Source organism: Microtus ochrogaster, unplaced genomic scaffold (assembly GCF_000317375.1).
Source record: "Microtus ochrogaster isolate Prairie Vole_2 unplaced genomic scaffold, MicOch1.0 UNK5, whole genome shotgun sequence".
In the NCBI taxonomy this organism is placed as follows: Eukaryota; Metazoa; Chordata; class Mammalia; order Rodentia; family Cricetidae; genus Microtus; species Microtus ochrogaster.
This window is the reverse complement of record NW_004949103.1, coordinates 4,722,481-4,739,862: the sequence shown is the minus strand read 5'-3', so window position 1 is coordinate 4,739,862 and position 17,382 is coordinate 4,722,481. Positions and strand designations below refer to the sequence as shown.

Below are 17,382 nucleotides of genomic sequence, written 5' to 3'. Positions count from 1 at the left end.
AGTCTGTGTTCGCTAGCGTTTTGTGAATCCATACCACCCCTGCCTACCTAGTCTTCATCCATCACTTTACCCTGCCTGCCCATGCTCCTTCATCCAAACACATGCAAGGCAGCCGAAAACACCTCCCTCCTGGCTTGGGCTGGAAGAATTGCTCCATCTCACTTTCCCCACTGGCCCAGCATGAAAGCTGTTGAAAGGCTTGTTCCTAAATGCAGTGCCTTTTGATTTTATCCGAGGGGATGTGAGAGCCATTAGGTTCCTGCAACAACCTTGGCTTCGCCTAACATGATCCCTTCCCACTGCTTCCCCAAGGATGGCTTCAGTAATTTATTGCTGCAATTAATTTCTGAAGGCTATGATGGACTTGAAGATGCTTCTCCGGCAGGCTCTGCCAAGTGGACATTACTAGCCACTGGGATTATTTAAGTCGCTTCTTTGGACTCCTCCATAATTAATCATCAAGACACAAAATGCTAATCCTCATAAAAATCTTAGACACAATAAATTTTGTGATTGAGGCCAAGTTTTATCTAATTTTCCTCCAAGTCCATTTCTGTAATTATAGGACATTACATGGATGCTCTGTTTCTGGGAGTGTTTGCATGTGAATACCACCTGTGTTCAACACAAATTAGATGGAAGCTTAGGTCAGTGGTCCCCAACCTTCCTAATGCTACAACCTTTTAATACAGTTACTCGTGTTGTGATCAACCCTAACCACAAAATGATTGCATTGTTACTTCATAACTATAACTGCGCTGTAACATGGAGGGCAGGCTTGTTGGGGTTTCCATCCCACCTGGTACCCCACAGCCAGCAAGCCCCAAAGAAAATCACACAGAGAGTCTGCATTAATTATAAACTGATTGGTCCATTAGCTCAGTCTTCTTATTAGCTCTTGTAGCTTATATTAACCCATTATTCTTATCTATGTTAGCCACATGGCTCAATACCTTTCAGCCGGGCAGGTTACATCTTGCTTCTCAGTGGTCTGGGCTGGAATGGGAGGAATGGGCTCCCTCCTTCCTAGCATTCTCCTGTTCTCATTGTCCCACCTCTACTTCCTCTCTGGTTGACCCACCTATATACTTCCTGTCTGGCCAATCAGTGCTTATTTAAAACATGATTGACAGAATACAGACAATTCTCCCACACCACTGGGCTACTGCTATGAATTGTAATATAAGTATCTGATAAGCAGGATATCTGATATGTGACCACTGTGAAAGGGTTGTTCAAACCCCCAAGGTTCAAGACCCACAGGTTGAAAACCACTGCCTTAGGTGAAAACTAAATATTTCACGCCTAAAACCCCAAAGAATTAGATTTCATAATCTGTATTTTAACTTTTAAGTCACCAAGGCTTATACTCAACTTGAGTGACATCACAGGTCCCATTTGTGGCCACCCTGCTTTGTGTCTTCTATTAAGAGACAAAAACCTTGGCTCCTGTGATATGAGTCTCATTTTCTCATTTTTCAAAAAAATCACAGATAAGGAGAGAAGTAGCCCAGGGAGACCAAACAATTTGTGTCAAGTTATGCAGTTCATTGATAATAACAGCAAGACTCGATTCTCAACTCATAAGCCTAGGGAAATGCCAAACAGTCAGGTATCTCTAAAGAAGAGAACTCAAACACGTATGCCAATGAGGTCTCTGTGCTACTGATGGAGAGAAGCATAACATACACTTGTAAAGTAAGAGAGAGAGATAAAATATCCCTTATTCCAAATTTATAGAACCAGTTGTTTTCTGTTTCACTGTTTTCAGGGTCTTGCTGTGGAGCCCAGCTGCCCCTGAACTCATTCTGCAACCCTGGCTGGCCTTGAACTTAAGGTCCTCTTGCCTCCACCTCTGAGTGCTGGGATTACAGACTTGAGCTACCACACTTAACTCTGATTGACTTTTGCCCAAGCTCTTGCATCCACAGCCAAATCACAGCTTCCAGGATATGAAGACATGGACCATTTCCTAACTAAGCTGAAAACTAGTTTTCTAGACGTCTGTTTCCTTAGGCACACTCTTTAGAACGTAATGCCTATGCACATTATACAAGTAGAAGTAGGATGTGCTCGCTTTCTCTAAAACTTCCTTAAGTTTGGACAAGTGGCAAAACATTGTGTAACATTCTCCTTCGTGGAAATACTCCCAGCATGTCAGTCTTCACGTACCAGAGTGCTCATGACCATGGAATTGGAAGAGATGTCATTTCATAGCGTGGGAGGATCACCTCAGTGATACATACAATAACACACAGGAAGCAAATTCGTGCATTTGTGTTCCTTATCTTTGTTTTGACGTGACTTAACTGTACAATTCTCTGATCTATTTTTGATGATGTCTATATTTAGCCAGCTTACAAAATCCTTGCCATTTAACAATCAGGTCTTACTGTGTGGCACAAGCCTCTCCTGCGCATCTCAAAGAGACCTCTAAAACTTCCCCTTCTCCAAGAAGCACAGCTTCAACTTTACATAACACTGTGTCATTACATTCTTCAGGGTTTGACCCCAAAATAGTCAAGCCCAGGTCTGTTAGCTTCCACAGCTGTGCTCTGCTCCCTTCCCCAATCACCTACCTCTCCAGAAACAAGCACCCTGGCTAGAAGTGCAAGCCCTGATGGAAAGGGGAGGACCAGTCTCTTTGCAGAGAGTGCTGATTACAGCACTGGCCACCAGAGGGCAGACATGTCACCTCCCAGTGAAAAGCCTCCTCACACGTGGAGGGGAAAAGTCCTCAAGATAGGCCTGAAAGGTCCTCTACTCTGACTGACGGGAAACTCTCCCCAGCACTGGAGAACACCCGTGGGCTTTGTCAGAATAGCCAAACAGCCCCTCTCCAGTCTCCCACTGCACAGCAGAAACAAAGTGTGTATTAGAAGCTGTGCCTCAAAGGTTTTTAATAAGGAATCATTTTTAAAGACAGGAAGTATGCCTTGATGTGCTCTAATTCATGTCTCCCACACACAAATTCTGAGGGAGTATCAGAAATCACCCATTCCTCAGCCCAGCCGTGTGTTTTATTCCTGCTGGCTGAGCCTACGGTGAACCCCGGGAGCCAAGGCCAGGCTGGAGGTGTGGTTGGGTAAGTAGAATGCTGGCTTAGCACAACCTAAGGTCCCAAGTTTGATGTGTGCACTACTAAGAAAAACAAATTTTAAAGGTCAGTCTGAAAAAAAAAAAATCCACTCCGAATCTTACCTTTTTTTTTCATTATTGCAAATACCTGACCTGTTAGGTCTTTATTAAACAAGGTCCCCTGATGGAAAACAAAGAACCTTGTTGGATTTTAGCCCAGTTGCCACAAAAGCTGACAGCTATGTGGTGAGTTACTTCACCTGCCTTTGCTTGCCCATAGGTCACCCAGACCACTTACCTCGTGAAATGTTGATAGCTAAACCAGCAGCGTGGGGAGGCCCCTGGAATGGGTGGCTTGGCAGCATGCATGCCTGCTACAACTAACAGAGTGAAGGGGAGTCCAGGCCTTTGGTTTTTCTATGCCACCTAGGGCAAAGGAAATTCCCTTGTCTAGAACGTCACAGGAAAGCCATGTTCCACCTGCAGCTGATGGGTGTGCATGCATTCTTACATCTTACTGCATAGCACTTCAGCACGACAAGCCATCCCAGACACAGGCAGCCCAAGGCCACAAGTTCGATAGCTGTGATTTGTTGCTGTTGTTGATAGAATTGCTACTACAATCTTAAGGGAGGGGAGAGAATACTAAACCATGCTAGAGAAAGACCAACATTTTAATAGAGACCTAGGATACACACACAGAGTGTCAGAAAGATCTGCCACGTTTGCCACAAAAGGCCCTCATAGCTTCCTGGAGTGAGGAATGAAGCTGCAAGCTTGAGCACCCTATCTAAATTGGCATCACAAGGTGTGGGGCAGTACCCACTGTCAGTGAGAACCCAAGTCAGCATAGCCATCTGCAGAAACAGTATAGTATTTCGTCTAGAATCTAAATTTAGAACCAGCCTGCGATTCAGGAATCCCACCTGTAGTATTCATCAAGGGCATTGAAATTAGGCTTTTGAAGAGCTGAGTCCCTGCAGCATAATCCATAAAGCAAACATGGAAGCAATCTGTCTGTGCCCCGCAGCCTGGGTAAAGAGATGGTACACATATATACAATGAGGCTTTATTCAGCCCCACAAGAAGGAAAGCCTACCATTTGTGAGCACGTGGTTGGACCTGGGGACATTACGTTAGGTGAAATGAGACACACTTAAATGAAACTCTACATGCTGTCAGGTAGATGACCCTGAAATAACAAAACACAAGGTAGGAGGAAGTGCAAGGTGGTTTCCAGGAGCAACAAGAGGGACGATGAGAGAGTGATGTTCGGGGGTCCTTGAGAGCCGCTCTACTCAGTGGTGTCTGCTTCCTAGCCTGTGAGATGCTGAATTTCCCCCACATCTCAGACTCTTGAGCATGCAGTAAGATCCCCAAACTACAGTGTTCAGCACCAGGCCAGGCAACTGCTGAGATCCCAATAAGTATCATCAGTGTCAATCAATATAGGAACAGTTTCCATAGGAGCATATGTAAGAGTATTTGATGATATTTTCCACGGGGTTCACTGTTTTTCCTATCTTGTATTTTAGGGTTGAAACGCACAGAAGAGAACAAGGTGAGTAAAAGCTGTTAAAATGCACCTGTTACTCTTGAAAAGCTCAGGCACGTGGGCACTGGGAAATAAATGTGGCTGACATGTCACTTGAAAAGTATGCCCTAGGGTTTCAGTTACCATTTCCACTTCCTTTTGTAAACCAAAATATTCACAACCACTGCCTGCCCCAAAACAGTGAATTTAACTCCTGGTCCTCTTTCCTTTTGCAGACTCCTGTGCCGCCTCCACGGTAAGACATTTAAAATCATATTTGTGGTAGCTGAGTGATGAATCAGAGATCAAGATCACTGACTACTTTTATAGAGAAACCAGATTCTATTCCCAGCATGCTCACAACAGCCTGTAACTTTATTCCAGGGGACACATGACACACAAACAACACATGATCAAAACACCCATACGCATAAAATAAATTTTTTAAATGTAAATTTTTTGACATAAGCTTAAATGATTTGTGCTAGCTCTGCAAAAGAGAAGCACAAACATTTGGCCTTGGAGAAGCTGGTCTGTGGACAACAGGCAGCAAGCCTCCATTCTTCCACACCATAGACAATCCTTCTACTGTTGGCACACTTCCCTCCTCCATCTATCTTTCTTTCTTAGTATTGAGGTTCAAAACAGGTCACTTCCCATTTTTGACACTTATTTGTGGTGGGTAGTGTGATGTGCCACCGTGCACATGGGAAGGTCAGAGAGAAACGTATGGGAATTAATTCTCTATTTCCACTCTGTAGGTCTGGGAATTAATTCTCTATTTCCACTCTGTGGGTATGGGAATTAATTCTCTATTTCCACTCTGTGGGTCCTGGGGATCAAACATGGGTCCTCAGCTTTAACATCAAGGACCTTTACCTGCTGAGCCATCTCCCCAGCTCGAGACCAAGCTGATTAAGGGTGCATGTAGCAGGCAGACAGTGTTAAACAGCCTAACAAAAGCCCACAACCTTCTGATTACCATAACGTTATCCATCCCCCAAATCCATTTCTAGCGGCAGCGTCTCTACACTTGCTGTTCTTTCTTCCCAGAATCTTGCTCCCCAAATAGCAACATGGCATGTTCCTTTCTTTAGCGAAAACGTTGGACAGAGCCTGTTGTAGGTATATCTAGCTGCCCAGACTCATGAGATCAGGAAAGACCCAACATAAAAATCAGTAGGTCAATAATCAACCAGAAATTTGAATTTTCATAAATAAAGTGATTTATAATTTAAGGACTTACAATGTATGAATATGTGTCCATCTAAGTCTATATGTTTATATATCACATATGTTAATGCTTATTGTTGCTATGTTTGTAGACACACAGAGGTGAGAGCTGCAGACTGGGCCACCGGGGTCCTGAGTGGGTTGGTGGATGCCTTTGCTCTACTTAGACCAATGTGTCTCTTAGCTAAGCATGTCAGTCACTTCACTCCTCATTCTTCCCTTGCATGGAGTGGGGGCTTCTTGAGCCAGGGACTATGTCTTTCTTATTTTCTTTTGCATCCACCAAAACACATGATGCACTTTGTGGATCAGCACACAAATGGCTGGAGAAAATGGGTGAAACAGGCTTTCATTGACTTGCAAACATTTTCGTGATTTCTGGGGGAAATTTTGAAACTCAGGTCGTCCAGTGTGGAATAAGCAGGAGGTTACTGTTCTCTTTTCCCCAGGCCTCCTGTAGTCCGAATGGGTGGCATATTGAAAAGCCTATGACACCTGTAGCGCATTGTCACACACGCTACAGAATGCCGAGGATCAGAGTGTGGTACTCTGGAGGCGTGAGGATGCTTGAAGACATCCAGAATGGTCCAGGCTACAGAAAGCATCCTTCACACTTGGGCTTCAAGCCCACAGCAGGGGAAGGGAGTCAGGGGGGCAAGAGGGCTTCAAACCCTCAGCAGGGAGGGGAGGAGGAGGCCTAGAGTAAACTTACTATCTGAGAAAGGCATGGCTACTGACCTGCTCAATCCTTACCTGTGTGACTCTTCCCACAGGCCCACCATCACCCTCCCCAAGAAGTATCAACCTTTGCCTCCAGCACCACCAGAGATCAGTGTACACTTCTCTCCGAGACATGGCTTTCCAGAAGTCCAGAGGGGGCTCAGGTGAGACCCTTGTCACTGTTGTGGTAAAATGACCAGTAGAAGTGGTAGATAGTGGGGAGGAGATGAGAGATGAGAGAAACCAAACAGGTCCCCAATCTGAATTGCACACCAGTTGGGGGTGGGGACAGGAAGTGATGAGGACATGCCTAGAGGGAAAATGGACTTAGGAACCTGTGTTTGACTCATCATTGCAAACACAGCTCCAGGCGAAAAGATAAGTCGTTGACAAAACTGCTCTCTTAAGACCTGAATGGTCATCACAGAGAATAGAAAATGCCAGGAGGAAATCAGGACTCAAAAAAAAAAAAAAAAATACAAACAAACCATAATGGGTCTAGAAAACTCCAGAAACAATTTAGGACATCCCCCTTGTTGTAGGAGAGCCATTTGTTTATTCCTGACTGCTCAGCCCTGAAATAATCACATAGAAACCATATTATTTGCAATATTGTTTGGCCAATAGCTTAAGCATATTTCTGGCTAACTCATATCTTAAATTGACCCATCTCCATTAATCTGTGTATGACCACAAGGCTGTGGCTTACCTTGTAAAGTTCCGGTGTCTGTCTCTGGTGGGGCTACATGGCTTCTCACTGACTCCACCTTCTTTCTCCCAGCATTCAGTTTAGTTTTCCCCACCTAGCTAAATTCTGCCTTGCTAGAGGCCAAAGCAATTTCTTTATTCAGTAAAAGTGACACATAGACAGAAGGACCTCCCACACCACCCCCTTGCCAGCTTCCAGACACCAACCTGGAGGACATAAGCAAGCTTAAACACACTTCTGCCAAAAACATCACTGCCTTGCTGACAGATTTGCCAGTCCTCCACCAGCAAGGGGAGTGTACCAGCTGACACTAACCACAAATGTATTGGGAATGTTCTTTCAAGATGGTAGATTTCCAAAAGTCCCTTATTTTGGAAGGGAGGAAGGAGTGTGCTTCTCCTTCCTCTGGCTCAGGATGAATGAGGATTTCTCATGGAAGGCTGGAGTCCGCAGGCTGCGAACGCAGGGACAACACTAGGTAGAATTGGTGCCTTGGGAATACTGAAATTCAAGCCATTTTGAGCAACCATAAAAAAAAATCTTCTGTCTGATTTTGATAGTGACATTAGATGACTATAATTCTGATTCTCCCCCTTATCCTAAACTGTCCCTCATCTTTTTTTTCCTTTATAGACCCATAAAACTCCTCAGAGAAGTACCCTGTCTTAGTTAGGCTTTTTTTTTCTTTTCCTTTGTTGTTGTTGTTGTGTTTTTGTTTGTTTGCTGTGAAGAGACACTATAACCATGGAAACTCTTATAAAGTGGGGTGGCTCACTTACAGGTCAGAGGCTCAGTCCATTTTCATCATGGCAGAGAGCATGGCAGTGTGCAGGCAGATGTAGTGCTGGAGCTGAGAGTTCTACATCTTTCAGGCAATAGGGGACTGACTGTCATACTGACTGAACCTTGAGAACAGAGACCTCAAATCCCACCCCTACAGGGGCACACACACTTCCTCCAACAAAACCACACCTCCTAATAGTGCCACTTCCTCTGGGGGGCATTTTCTTTCAAACCAACACACCCTCTCTTGTCTAGACAGTTTGTCCTTACATCCCTTAGTCTAGTACCTAGAAAAGAACACAGATCTCAACTGTAACTCCAAAATCCATGGTAGAGATTCTGCTTCTTATGACCTGGCACTGTTTTTTGTATAAGCTTAGGGGTTAGAGTTTGACTGGAAAAAGTGGGGTGCTGGCAGGCAGGCATTGAGGATTACAGGTTTAGGGCAGCTGTTCTCAACTGTAGGTGAGTTTATCCTTGCTCTGGATAGGGACAGTCCACGATATTTAGAGAGACATGGAGGTGGGACCACTTGAAGGAGAGGCAGGGAAGCTTCAGGGCATCTTACAGCGGGCAGCAGAGCCCATCACAAAGGACAGTAGATCATGCCTTAAGTGGGCAGCAGAGCCCATCACAAAGGACAGTAGATCATGCCTTAGGATGTCCAGCAACATACTGTGTAGACCTTTGCTAAAGATGAGGATGGGAAAAAAGGGTTCTGTGTTGCCTCCCACACACCCCACAGGCTAGTGTGAGCACTGGCTCCATAAAGTGTTCAACAGCCCAGATTAAAATTATGGCTGTGAGTACATCCCATGTTCCTCTTTTTGGGTCTGGCTTACCTCACTCAGGATAGTGTTTTCTATTTCCATCCATTTGTATGCAAAATTCAAGAAGTCCTTGTTTTTTACTGCTGAGTCGTACTCTAATATGTATATATTCCATACTTTCTTCATCCATTCTTCCATTGAAAGGCATCTAGGTTGTTTCCAGGTTCTGGCTATTACAAACAATGCTGCTATGAACATAGTTTGACTTCCCACACGTCAGGGAACGTGATTGCTCTTCGAGCTGATGAGGGAGGGGGAGTTGATAGGGGGAGGGGGAGGGAAATGGGAGGCGGTGTCGGGGAAGAGGCAGAAATCTTTAATAAATAAATTAATTAATTAAAAAAATAAAAAATAAAAAAATTATGGCTGTGAGTCACAGCATGGAATAGGTTTTAGTTTTAATCTATCTGGCCTTGGCATTCTCTCTTCCTATAGCACACCAAGATTCTAGCCAGGCACATCCACTCCTAAAGGAAAGATGAACCATTTTCAGGGTCCACATTTCTCGGCACAGAGCCTGACATGAACAGCAGTAGATGTTGAACTAAGTAAGGAGGTTAGAAGTTGCCACAGCTTCCAAACACACCCATTGTATTAGCAATTTCTCTGCCCTGTGGTAAAACATCGGGACCAGAAAAGACATTTTTACAGCTGTTTATTTTTTGAGATTATAATATTATTATGTCACTTACCATTTCCCCTTTCCCTTTCCCTCCCACCAAACCTTCTCATGAACCCCTCCTGGCTCTCTTTCAAATGCATGCCTTATTTTTTATTAACTGTTGTTACATTCACATATGCATATGCATGTAAAACATACCCTGCTGAGTCTGTATAATGTTACTTGTTTGTGCTTTTTTTTTTCTGAGCTGACCATTTGGTTTTGGATAACCAATTGCTGTGATCTACCCAGAGGAAGGCTATTTCTCCCACTCAGAATTTCTTAGTTTCCTATAGTTCCTTGGGTAGGGTTGAAGCCACATGGTCTCTACTCATTAACTTTGTCATATCTATTGTTGCTGTCCTTATTCAGATTGTACTTAGGAAGTCATGTTGGTGATACTTTATGGGTGTGACACAAACTCCCTGGTCCTCTGGTTCTTACTGTCTTTCTGTCCCCTCTTCCTCATTGTTCCCTGAGGTGGGAAAAATCCCTAGGTGGGGCATTTTTCTGTAGATGTATTGTAGACTGGGCTCCACAACTCTCCTTTGGTTGTGGTTTTCTGTAATGGTCTCTCTGTTGCAATGAGGCATTTCCTTGGTAAAGAGTGAGGATTGCAGGTATTTGTGGGCATAAGGACAAATGTTTGGAATGCAGTTAGGGATTATGCTGATTTTAGTAAAATGGCAGTAGTTGGGTTTCCTCCGAGACCCATTACTTCCCTAGTCCTCGGTGATTGACCGGGTTTCTAGTTTAGTGGATCTTAAGTCCAATTATTTAACTGTTAGTTACCACCAAGATATGCATGCCATTACCACACCCTTGGGGTTATTATGCCATGGTGATCATTGGTGTGGTTCATGGGCAGCATAGCTGGTTGGGACTGTTGGTTGTTTCCCTCTTTTGGAAGCTTACCTGGTCCTTTCTTACACCATGAAAGCTAGTCCTCATGGAGGAGCTATTCAGATCATCAGTTCCAGCTCAAGAGCCTCTGGGCTCTACATGTGAAGTGCATGGTGTCTTCAGCAGCAGGAACTTTCCTTCCAACGCTGAGGGTCAGTTGAGGGCAATAGCAACAGCCTATAGTACTTGGGAACCTCTTGAACAACCCTGACCAACAACTCAAAATACCATGCCTGGTGTTGGGGTTTTTGTTAGATGGTCTTTGGCTCTTGGAGGGAACATTGTCATTCCAGATGGGAAATTTTCATTTAGACTATATATATGAATTTTTAGATGCTGACTTACATACATTATAGGTATTTTAGGTAGATAGTTACTAGTATTAATCCTTATTACTTTTTCAGATACCTTAATTGTTATTTTACCTTTCTCCCTCCTTCATGCTTTGGTTTCCAATGCATGGGTAACACCCTTGATGTCTGCAACTGGGTCGAATCAGTCTCTGTGCTGAAGGGCATTGATCACAGAGCTTTTATACAATTTTAACATATTGGGTTATTTCACCAAGAATTTTCTGGGGTCTAAAGAGATGGATTAGCAGTTAAGAGCTCATGCCTAAAAGCTTGTACAGTTCTTGCAGGGGATCCAAGTTCATTTCCCAGCACTAGATGGTAGCTAACAATCATCTGTAACTCCCGTTCCAGAGAACCAGATGCCATCTTCTGACCTCTGGGGGCTTTCTGCACTTGTGTGATACACAGAAATTCATGCAGGCAAAACACGCACACATAAAACAATAATAATCTTTTCTAAAAGGAATTTTCTAAGTGGAAAATTTTGTGTTTCCTGGTCTGATATTGTCACTTTTTTGGGTCCCGTGTCAATGCCTTTTATTTTTGGGGTCCTTGGAAACATAGTTTCTATTTACTTCTTCATTTTTAGATGTGATAAAAATCAGACAAGATCTTTCCATCACAAACATCTCCAAAGAGCAATTGCATGTGATCTCATGGACTCCTCCCAGCAGAGCTAAAAATGAAGGTTTTCCAAGGCTGAGGAGAACAGGTGCCCAGGCCAGCAGATGGCACACAGTCTCAGTAAATGTCACACCCATAAATCACTGCAGTTCAGAAAGCAAACCATGTGAGCGTCTTGATGAGGCAAAGTCCCAGAGGAGACTGGGGACATGGTCATGAACAAGAGGGTTTTATTACAGGAGAAAGCAGTGCTCTCAAATTCACTTCCATCCGGACCCTCCTGAGGAGCCAGACATTACTGATGATTCAGGTCACATATAAACCGTGCAGCCACCGCTGTGTAAACAGTGCCCTGGAGCTCTGAGCATCAGCAGGGACTACACAGGATGTGGTGCCTCTCTTCTAACAGCATCTCTGTAGGTACTTGGGAAAGAGGTGCCCAAAGGCGGAGGCTGTGACTCCTGGCGCCCAGGGTACCAATTGCAGGCAATGAAGTGTGTGATCTGCACCATTGCCTTTGCGCCCCCTGGATGGGAGGTGTGGTTCCAGCTATTGTCTTTCAGCCCCTTCTGTCTGTCAGCTCTGCTGCTCTCTCTTTTGCAGCTAAGCCTTGACTTCAGGAAACAATGCTGGGTAGAAGCACTCCTGAGAAGGATGCCGCCAATTAGGTCACCTGTCAACAACCAAACACTAGAGGGGACACTGGCTGGATATTTTCAAAGGATGCTATGCAACTGACAATATCCACACACTTTTTTTTTTTATTTTGCTCAACTTATTTTTTCCAATTAAAATAATTTTTTTTCCTCAGAAGAGATACTTACATTCCAACTATAAACAACTGCAACACAAGCTATTTCAAACCAAAACTTTGGACCCGGAGAAATCTCTGTTACAAAGGAAGATAACACATGTTGAAGAGGCATCTGGGACTTTGTAACCCACATAGGCAGACCCTTCCCTCGCCATAACCTTAAAGAAAACTCAAAGGGAAACAACTTTGCGGCTGTGGACCCACTGATATTTTCACTCACCTGTCCACAGACCAGACAGCATTGTCCTGAGTATTAACCAACGTTTTCTGTGTTCTAACTGCACCCAGGCCCCTCGCAGAGTCTTTTTATGTGTACTCTGGAGATTGAACCAAGCCTTTGCACACGCCAAGAAAGCAACTGTGTGTCTCCATCCCCTCAGGGAAGTGTCTGAGTACATATTCAGGCACACCGTGTGGAAGGTGCTATTATTGCACCCCCATAACACTGAGGGCACAGAAATACAGAGCTTATTGTACCACGATGTGTCATTCAAGCTTCAGTGGACTCATGGGTTGGGGTTTGGGATGGAGCCAAAACATGATTTAAATGAAGCAGTTGATATTTAGGACATGAAACACCTGGGCGACTGGCTGGGACTTCCTTTTCTACTGGGATCACATCTGTTTAAGGAATACAGTTCACCAAAAAGTATACTATGATAATTTGGGAAGTGAAATAAAGCTTTATAGATATCAAAAAAGCATGGCTTTTTAAAGGAACGAAAGTGTGGGTTTCAGAGATATATCAATTCCATTTATGACTGGAAACTAAGGATATGAAAGCATGAATTGTTATTATCACCATCATTATTATATGTGTTTCATTATATATACATATTATTAATAAATACCACTATAATATGTATTGTTACAATGTTATACCACTATTAAGAGAAACTGGGTGGAAAAACTCAGCATCTCTCTGAATCAAGTCAGACTATACTGGTCATCCTATATCAATCTCAGGACAGATTGACAACCAAGTGTGACCATCAGAGTGCCCACAGACGTGAAGTATTGTCTTATTCTAAACAGATTCATGCATTCTTTTCTTAAGTAGAACTTTCAACAACCCTCTTCCCTACTGTATAAATTTGGGGTTCAGAAAGGAAATTTACTTTATCAAGAAGGATGGCAGAGCCCATAGATGACAAAAGATGGGTCCTAATAAAATCCATTCAAAACCAAACCAAAAACTACATGTCAAGAAAGTCCACCTTTGTAGAAAACAGCAATATCTTTAAAGTTATACTAAGCACCTGTTATATCAGGGGGACAAATGTGAGAACTGTTTTGTGTAGTTTGGGGCCACCTTCTAATGGACCGGCTCTGGCAGCTAGAGCATGAGGAAGTATGTCTCCAGATACCAGCATACCCCACCGGCTCTGCACAGAAAGGACTTAGAGAGTTCTGGTGTTCTGCCTGAAAATTCACTTTACTAACATGGAAGATCCCAAAGCTCACCCCTGTCCTGGAGCCCTATTCAACTTGTGAGGTGCATCAGGGATTTATACAGAGAGGTCTTTATCTAGCCGGAGGACAGCTGCTCCACCTGTCCTACAAATATAACTGAAGTCAAGCAAGGAAGCATGTGGAATCTTAGAGAGCAAGCTTTGCTTACACAGTCAGTGAAATCCTCTTAAATATTTGAAAGGCTTTTGTAAATTGAGAATATTTGATTTTCGAATACTGCTCATGCTGACAGTGCAGGTTCAAATCCTAACTTCCCTTCACCCTTTCTGTACATCTAATAAAGTCAGCGTGTAAATATAAAAAAATGCAGACCCTCTCACACAGTTTACACTCTTCCCAGAGCTGAATGTCATGAGTACTGTAACGTAAATCTACAGTTCTAGGATCACCTCTATGATTTAAGATGGATTTTCCGGGTCTGTGTGTGCATGCACATGCACGCACATAAACACAACGCATTCAGATTCCTGCAGAAACCATAAGAGAGCATCAAATGAGAACTCCTGGAACCGGAGTTACAGGCAGCTGTGAGCCCCCCAAGGATTGTGGGTGCTGGGAAACGAACTTGAGAGCAGCAAACGCTTTTAATCACTGATGGAGGAGGGTCCGATAAGAGGCTAGAACTAATGGGCCAGGCAGTGTTTAAATGAATACAATTTGTGTGTTGTTATTTCGGGTGTAAAGCTAACCATGCGGGAGCTGGGCGGGACGAAAAGCTGGCCTGCCCGCAGCTCATCTCTACAAATCACTGTGCCTCCTCTCCAGCCTCAGTTTCTGCATTAAAAAAAAGATCATTATACAAAGCTATATAAGTCCATTTGCATGTAAGTATATAATGCAATTTGTACACATCACATCTTAATTTAAGCCAGTCCCACAGCATCTTTGACATATCATAATCTCAAGCATTGAAAACATTGAGGTTAGCTCAGTATAACCACAATATAATTAAGAGTATGGTATCGGTTCTATTTCATTATCCCCATTCATATCTCTTTTTATCATGAGCCCAGACCATGGGGACTGGGTAAGACATTACACCTGAGGCAGCTTTTTTAGGCTTTGCCTCGTATAGCCCAGGTTGGCCTTGAACTCCTATGCCTCACGCCTTTGCCACCTCAGTACATGGACTGCAGGCCTGAACCACCATACTGGTCCATGTGGCACTGGGGAGCTAACGCTAGAGGCGATCACTCAACCCACCCACTAAGAGGCCTCATTGGTTTCTGTTTTCATTTACTGACTCTTGTGGATAATGTAGCTCTGAACTCCTATGTGCAAGTGTTTGTGCATGGCTTTAATTCTTTTGGACATAACCCAAGCACACCATATTCCAAAGCCAAGGAGTGGCTTAGACCTGAGCCCAGAAGCTATGGGCTGCCTGATGGGGTCAACCCCAAAGGTCTAGATGCACAGCTTCTCTCTGAGATTGGCAATGTCATCTTAACCTTACAGCATGCTCTTCTTACCACTAATACACCCAAGCAGGTGGGCAATACACCTCACCCCACATCCTCCCCGGCTGGCTCACCAGTCTGGCCACAATGTGCCATTCTTACCCACTGGCTGCCACTGATTCTTATTTTCATCTCTAGTTGTTCACCGAATAATCTCCCAAGATAAATGCCCTTGCCATTCTGTGAAAACAAATGAAAGTCGGAGGTTTGGAGCCCCGTTCAATTTGTGAGATACAACAGTGATTTATCCTTTGAGGATAAATATAACAAGAGAGCACTCCACCTGTCCTATAAATATAGATGAAATCAAGCAAGAGAACATATAGAGTTTTAGAGAGCGAGATTTGCTTACAGACTCAGAGAAATCCACTTAAATATTTGAAATGCTTTTGTAAAGCAAACATACTTGATTTCCGAGTACTGCTCATGCTGGCTGTGCAGGTTCAAATCCCAGAAAGAAGAACTTCCCTCGTGCTCAGGAGGTAAAGCGCTTGCAGCCCAACATGAGGATCTGAGTTCAGATCCCAGCCCCCACCTCCAAAGCCTGCTGTGTCCACAGACACGCAGATTCCCTGTAGCCCACAAACGTAGCAGAAACAGTGAGAGACCCGATTTCAAAAGATACACACACATGTACGCACACGCACGCACATGTACATGCTCATACCCATACACAAATGAGCACTGGAGGGCTTGTCCACATGTGAAACATTTGATGTTCGCTCGTCCAATAGCCACGTAGCCGGAAGCCGTATTGGATTTCCTCCTTCCCATTAATTTTGATGGCTTTTCTTCTGTCTCATTCTCCCTTGGTCACCTGTATTCTTTCTTTGGCCTTCCTGGGATCTTGGTGCCCCTGACAGCTTTGTATTTAAAGCTCCCTTTCTCAGAGTGAAAAGCCGAGAGCTTGCTAAGCAGAGGGCTGAGTGAGCTAATGCAACCTGGCGTGGGAGCTCAGGTGTCAGGAAGAAGAGGGGGTGACTCGAGCCACCCTAATGTGAGAAATGAGTAGTATATCCATGTGCCTCCTCTCACCAGCTTCCACACTGGCTTAGTGCTTCGCCTTTCCCTTAGAAAACTACAAGAAAAATAGCCTGGTTTCATTTTATAGGGCAGTGATGAATTCACACTGGACTATGGGCTGTTAATTTGGCCATGAAAATGTAATCTGAGGTTTATAAGGTTCAGAATGATTTATCTTGCTCATGATAAATTACCTTTTATTTAACACCGTATTTCTTTCTTACTTACTTTCTCTTTTTTTTCCTTGCAGGCAGATCAGCCCTAAAGACGTCTGTGAGGTAAGCAGCTGTTTTGTCTAACAAAGGGGGAACTTTGTGTGTTGTCTCTGTAAGAAGCAAGATGCTGCTCCCTTCAGGCAGCAGGGAGCACAGGGGCTGCCTACTTGCTCTCTCCTTTCTTCCTACTATTTATTTTGCCTTCCACTAGAACTTGGCATCACCCTAACAACCAGGCTTAGCTAAAACACACATTCTTACATCTTGCCAAGATCTTTTCCTGTTTTTGTCTGAGCTGCAACCGAAAGCCATTTCTCCAGTATGAAAGCCCACCAGGGAGGGTCAAGGCCATGCTGTGGGCACACTAAGCCCCCACCTGGTTGGGTGGTGCAGAGAAGGATCTAGTCCAGTAAGTTACCTGCTCTGACTCAAGCTTACATGGACTTTCTTGCTTTCCAAGTTGGTGCTTGTTGGGTCCCGTGTGATCTTCACAAAGCCGTGAACCTGTTGTTTTCAACCTTCCTAATGTTGCGACCCTTTAATACATCCCTCATGTCATTGTGAACCCCCCACCATAAAATTACTTTTGTTGCTACTTCCTAACTAAAATTTTGCTACTGTTATAAATCGTAATGTAAATATCTGATATTGGGACCACAGGGGGTCGAGACACACACACATTGAGAATCACTGCCTAATCAGAGAAAGCCTGGGCAGGAGCTGGCTGCCAGAGCTTCCCCACCTGGCAGAAGACGGGACATGGATCCCAGCATTCTGATCTGCTTCCTACATCTGTGGCTCTGCCCAGAAAAAAAAAAAAAAACAGTGAAAATAAGTTTTTAGAGGTAAAAAAGGCAAAGAAGGAGAGGAGAGGGACAAGACAAAACATTTCTAGCTCACTCCACTACGTTAGTTAACAGAGAAAATAAAACATTTCTAGCTCACTCCACTACGTTAGTTAACAGAGAAAAT

The 17,382-nt window shown here is 43.9% G+C and overlaps 1 protein-coding gene across 1 annotated transcript in view; it reads left to right on the top strand.

Annotated features, from left to right (window-relative positions):
* The window catches only part of Clnk (cytokine dependent hematopoietic cell linker), a 94,275-nt gene that overhangs the window by 42,086 nt on the left and 34,807 nt on the right, over positions 1-17,382 (top strand). The window contains exons 8-11 of the mRNA XM_026788622.1: positions 4,614-4,639; positions 4,849-4,868; positions 6,619-6,729; positions 16,446-16,473. Coding sequence (XP_026644423.1) covers positions 4,614-4,639; positions 4,849-4,868; positions 6,619-6,729; positions 16,446-16,473 — 185 coding nt within the window. The remainder of the gene's footprint in view (positions 1-4,613; positions 4,640-4,848; positions 4,869-6,618; positions 6,730-16,445; positions 16,474-17,382) is intronic.